This window comes from Lactuca virosa, chromosome 5 (assembly GCF_052849685.1).
Source record: "Lactuca virosa cultivar CGN04683 chromosome 5, Lactuca_virosa_CGN04683_v6, whole genome shotgun sequence".
NCBI classification, from domain to species: domain Eukaryota; kingdom Viridiplantae; phylum Streptophyta; class Magnoliopsida; order Asterales; family Asteraceae; genus Lactuca; species Lactuca virosa.
This window is the reverse complement of record NC_136430.1, coordinates 98,003,984-98,007,433: the sequence shown is the minus strand read 5'-3', so window position 1 is coordinate 98,007,433 and position 3,450 is coordinate 98,003,984. Positions and strand designations below refer to the sequence as shown.

The following is a 3,450-nucleotide window of genomic DNA, read 5'->3' as shown; positions in this document are numbered from 1 at the left end:
TAAGCATTACCAAGATGCGGTTTCGCTGCTTTCTATAAATACTCGATTTATTTGCCATAAATCGATATCACATCATACACAACAAATACCAGAGATAACTACGAATATTATCCATCCAAAAACCCTTTTAGGTCGAATTAAAGGCTAAAGAACATGATTGAAGTATCGTTTTAAAGATCAAAGCTTGAAATTTTCATTTAATCATTTGGTTTATTGTAGACATCATGTTTACCACTTCCTTATTGTCACTAGATACCATCAAGTGACAATAAGTTGGATTTGGGAAATATATCCGTTTGACTTAGAGATTTATTAGTCAATGCAACGAAGAAAAGAAGTTGAAAAAATGAAAGCCAACGGTGCCAAAAGTAGAAAACGGAGGTTTACCAACCCCATCGATTCCTCAACCGAGAGGCAAATAATCGGAGGTTTTACGATAATTTGATCTGTGATTATGATGCCATCAAGCGACCGTATGAGCTTACCGGTATCGGATCCTTCTCCTCAGCAAAGAGGCGGCGCCGCCGCCGGCGAACAGAGGCTCTTCAAAGGATCCACCATGACCTCCCGCGGTGCTTACGCTGCCGTCTCTTACATGTCTTGCGCGGGTATTCCTCTATCTATAATTCTGTATGTTGTTCAGTATTGATGTAGGGTAAGAATTTATCGATAATCGAACTACTGAAATTTGATTTGGAATCGAGGATTGAAAACCTTATATGTTAAGATTGATGAAAGTTACATCAGTTTGGCAAGAAATCGCATATATTTTGAAGATTGAAAAATAGCAAACAACCTCCAAATGACTTGAATTTTACTCTACAGCCAACTTAAGAGATTCATGGTGGGCGACAGTGGTGAAAGAATTGGGGAATTTGAAAGTTTGATACATGCTTTTAGTCTATATTTTTTATGAATTTAACATCTAAGATAGTAGTTATCCTGTTCCATAGTCTCCTGTTCATCCTTTTTTCTACATCTATAAATTTTTAGTCTATTTTGTCTCAACCCTAATCGAATAATATGAACACTATGTAGATGCTTTCCATTTGAGAAGTAATAAGCCAATTTGATTTCTTCTTATATATATGCTTAAAAGATTCTCCCATTTCTAAGGCTTAACATCTTTAACCATGTTTTTTTTATTAAACTTAACTTTGATTTTACAGTGATGCTGGTATTGTTCAACAAAGCAGCTCTTTCATCATACAGTTTTCCATCTGCAAATGTCATCACACTATTTCAGGTACAAAGAAACCAAACACCCCCTTAACTTTTAAAAATTTTGATTTTGACCTCTCACCTTTTTTTCTTTTTGCAGATGATATGCTCATGTTCTTTTCTTTACATTTTACGCCGATGGAAAATCATATCTTTTACTTCAGGTGACACGTCATCATCATCAATCACTGACAACTCAAACTCAACAAGATTCGTGTCACTTCAGACATTGATCCAAACTTCACCTCTTGCTCTCACTTATTTGCTTTACATGGTATGTTCAATTTTCCACTCTCTAATTCAAGACTTAGACTTTCCATTTGTATATATGATCTAGTATTTAACTATTTATATAAATGTTATGTTTTTTTTATTTTCTTATTGAAAGCTAGCCACTATGGAGTCTGTAAGAGGAGTGAATGTGCCAATGTACACCACTCTTAGAAGGACAACAGTTGTATTTACAATGTTTGTGGAGTTTATATTGATTGGTCAAAAGTATAGTCGTTCTGTAATTGGAAGGTAATCATTTTTTATTTTTTTTTAAATAAAAAGTAAAGTAGTTTGACAAAAATAAGGTTTTATCAGTGTAGGTTTGATTGTATTTGGTGCTTTTGTTGCTGGATCTCGGGATTTATCATTTGATGCTTATGGATATTCAATTGTCTTCTTATCAAATATCACAACAGCAATATATCTTGCTACAATATCTCGAATTGGTAACTGATGATGTAAAAAAATAGCAACCTACTTTCATTTATTTGTTTATTTCATTTCTTTAAAATACTTTTGTTTTTTTTAGGGAAATCAAGTGGATTAAATAGCTTTGGCCTTATGTGGTGCAATGGTGAGTTGATTTGGTAGATTTTTTTTTTAAAGTACAATCTTGTTGTAATAAGAATAAAGGAAATATTTTTAATTTTTTTATGTAGGAATTTTATGTGGGCCCATTCTTCTATTTTGGACATTGATACGTGGTGACCTTCGGATGACTATGGATTTTCCTTATCTTTTTGCTCCTGGATTTATGGTAAACTTTTAACCATTTATATAAAAATTAAAATATACTTTCACTATTTTATCGATTTAGCCACTGAACTATTATAAAAAAGTATAAGAATAGTAATAGTTTGGTGGCTAATTTGATAAAATGGTTTAATTTTGTTTTGGGTATTTAAGTATTTATATTTCTGAATGATTATATTTTATTTTTTTTATTATGAGCAGATTGTGTTGCTTCTATCATGTATGCTTGCTTTTCTTTTGAATTACTCTATTTTCCTCAACACAACCCTCAATTCAGCAGTCACACAGACAATCTGTGGTAATTTGAAGGTTTGTTTTCTCTTCCTTTTCTTTATGAATAAATATCTTGTAAAAGAACTAGATATGAAAAAGACCAAAATACCCTAATGGTTCTTTTTTAGCTAACGAGTTGATAAAGAAAGTCATGGAAATGAGGCTTTCTCTATTAAGTCCTAACTTTCTACAAATTAAATTCTTTTCTAAAAAAGTAGTACACAAACATACCATTAATTTAATGGTTTTCAATTAGTATATCACATATTTGATTTGATAAATAAATAAAGAAAAGTTGTTTTATTACCAAAAGAATAAAATTATCTAGAAATGTGGAAAGTTTGAATCTCCTTAAATATGATATATTTTTTGTGGTTTTGTAGGATCTTTTTACAATTTCATTAGGGTGGATGTTTTTTGGTGGTCTTCCATTTGATCTTGTGAGTATATGCTTAATGCTTCTACCTTTTCTTTTTCATGAGTGTGAGGAGGGCATTTACGTCTTTTGCCCTTTAGACGAGAGAAAAAGTTGCAACTTTTATCATATCATGTAGTTGAATGTTAACAAAAGTATAAATTTCATTGTTCCTAATGTTTTTGTTTTTTTTTTTTCTTTTTTTTTTGCAGTTGAATGTTATGGGGCAACTTCTTGGATTTATTGGATCGGGTTTATATGCGTACTTCAAACTCTTTGGGAAGTGACATGCTCAAGATTCTAACATCCCTAATTATTTCTATAAGTTACTTGGTTTTTGCTTTAAAATGGTATATATATTCAGAGTAAAAATATATTTATTTCGAAAAATTTGAACACTTTTTGGACATGATATACGGCATGGATTAAATGAGGTACCATAATGTAAAGTGGTGAGATTCGATTTTCCAACGTCCTCAAAACTATCCTTGGAAAGCTATAGATTGTTTTTATTA

The 3,450-nt window shown here is 31.4% G+C and overlaps 1 protein-coding gene across 1 annotated transcript; it reads left to right on the top strand.

Annotated features, from left to right (window-relative positions):
* Nucleotides 1-321: 321 nt before the first annotated feature.
* On the top strand, nucleotides 322-3,450 carry LOC145111080 (UDP-N-acetylglucosamine transporter UGNT1-like). The gene is made up of 10 exons (XM_079047383.1): nucleotides 322-608; nucleotides 1,170-1,246; nucleotides 1,322-1,495; nucleotides 1,610-1,743; nucleotides 1,810-1,940; nucleotides 2,024-2,068; nucleotides 2,154-2,251; nucleotides 2,449-2,556; nucleotides 2,904-2,960; nucleotides 3,148-3,450. The coding sequence occupies exons 1-10, from the start codon at nucleotides 455-457 to the stop codon at nucleotides 3,220-3,222; spliced, it is 1,053 nt and encodes a 350-aa protein (XP_078903509.1). The 5' UTR covers nucleotides 322-454; the 3' UTR covers nucleotides 3,223-3,450.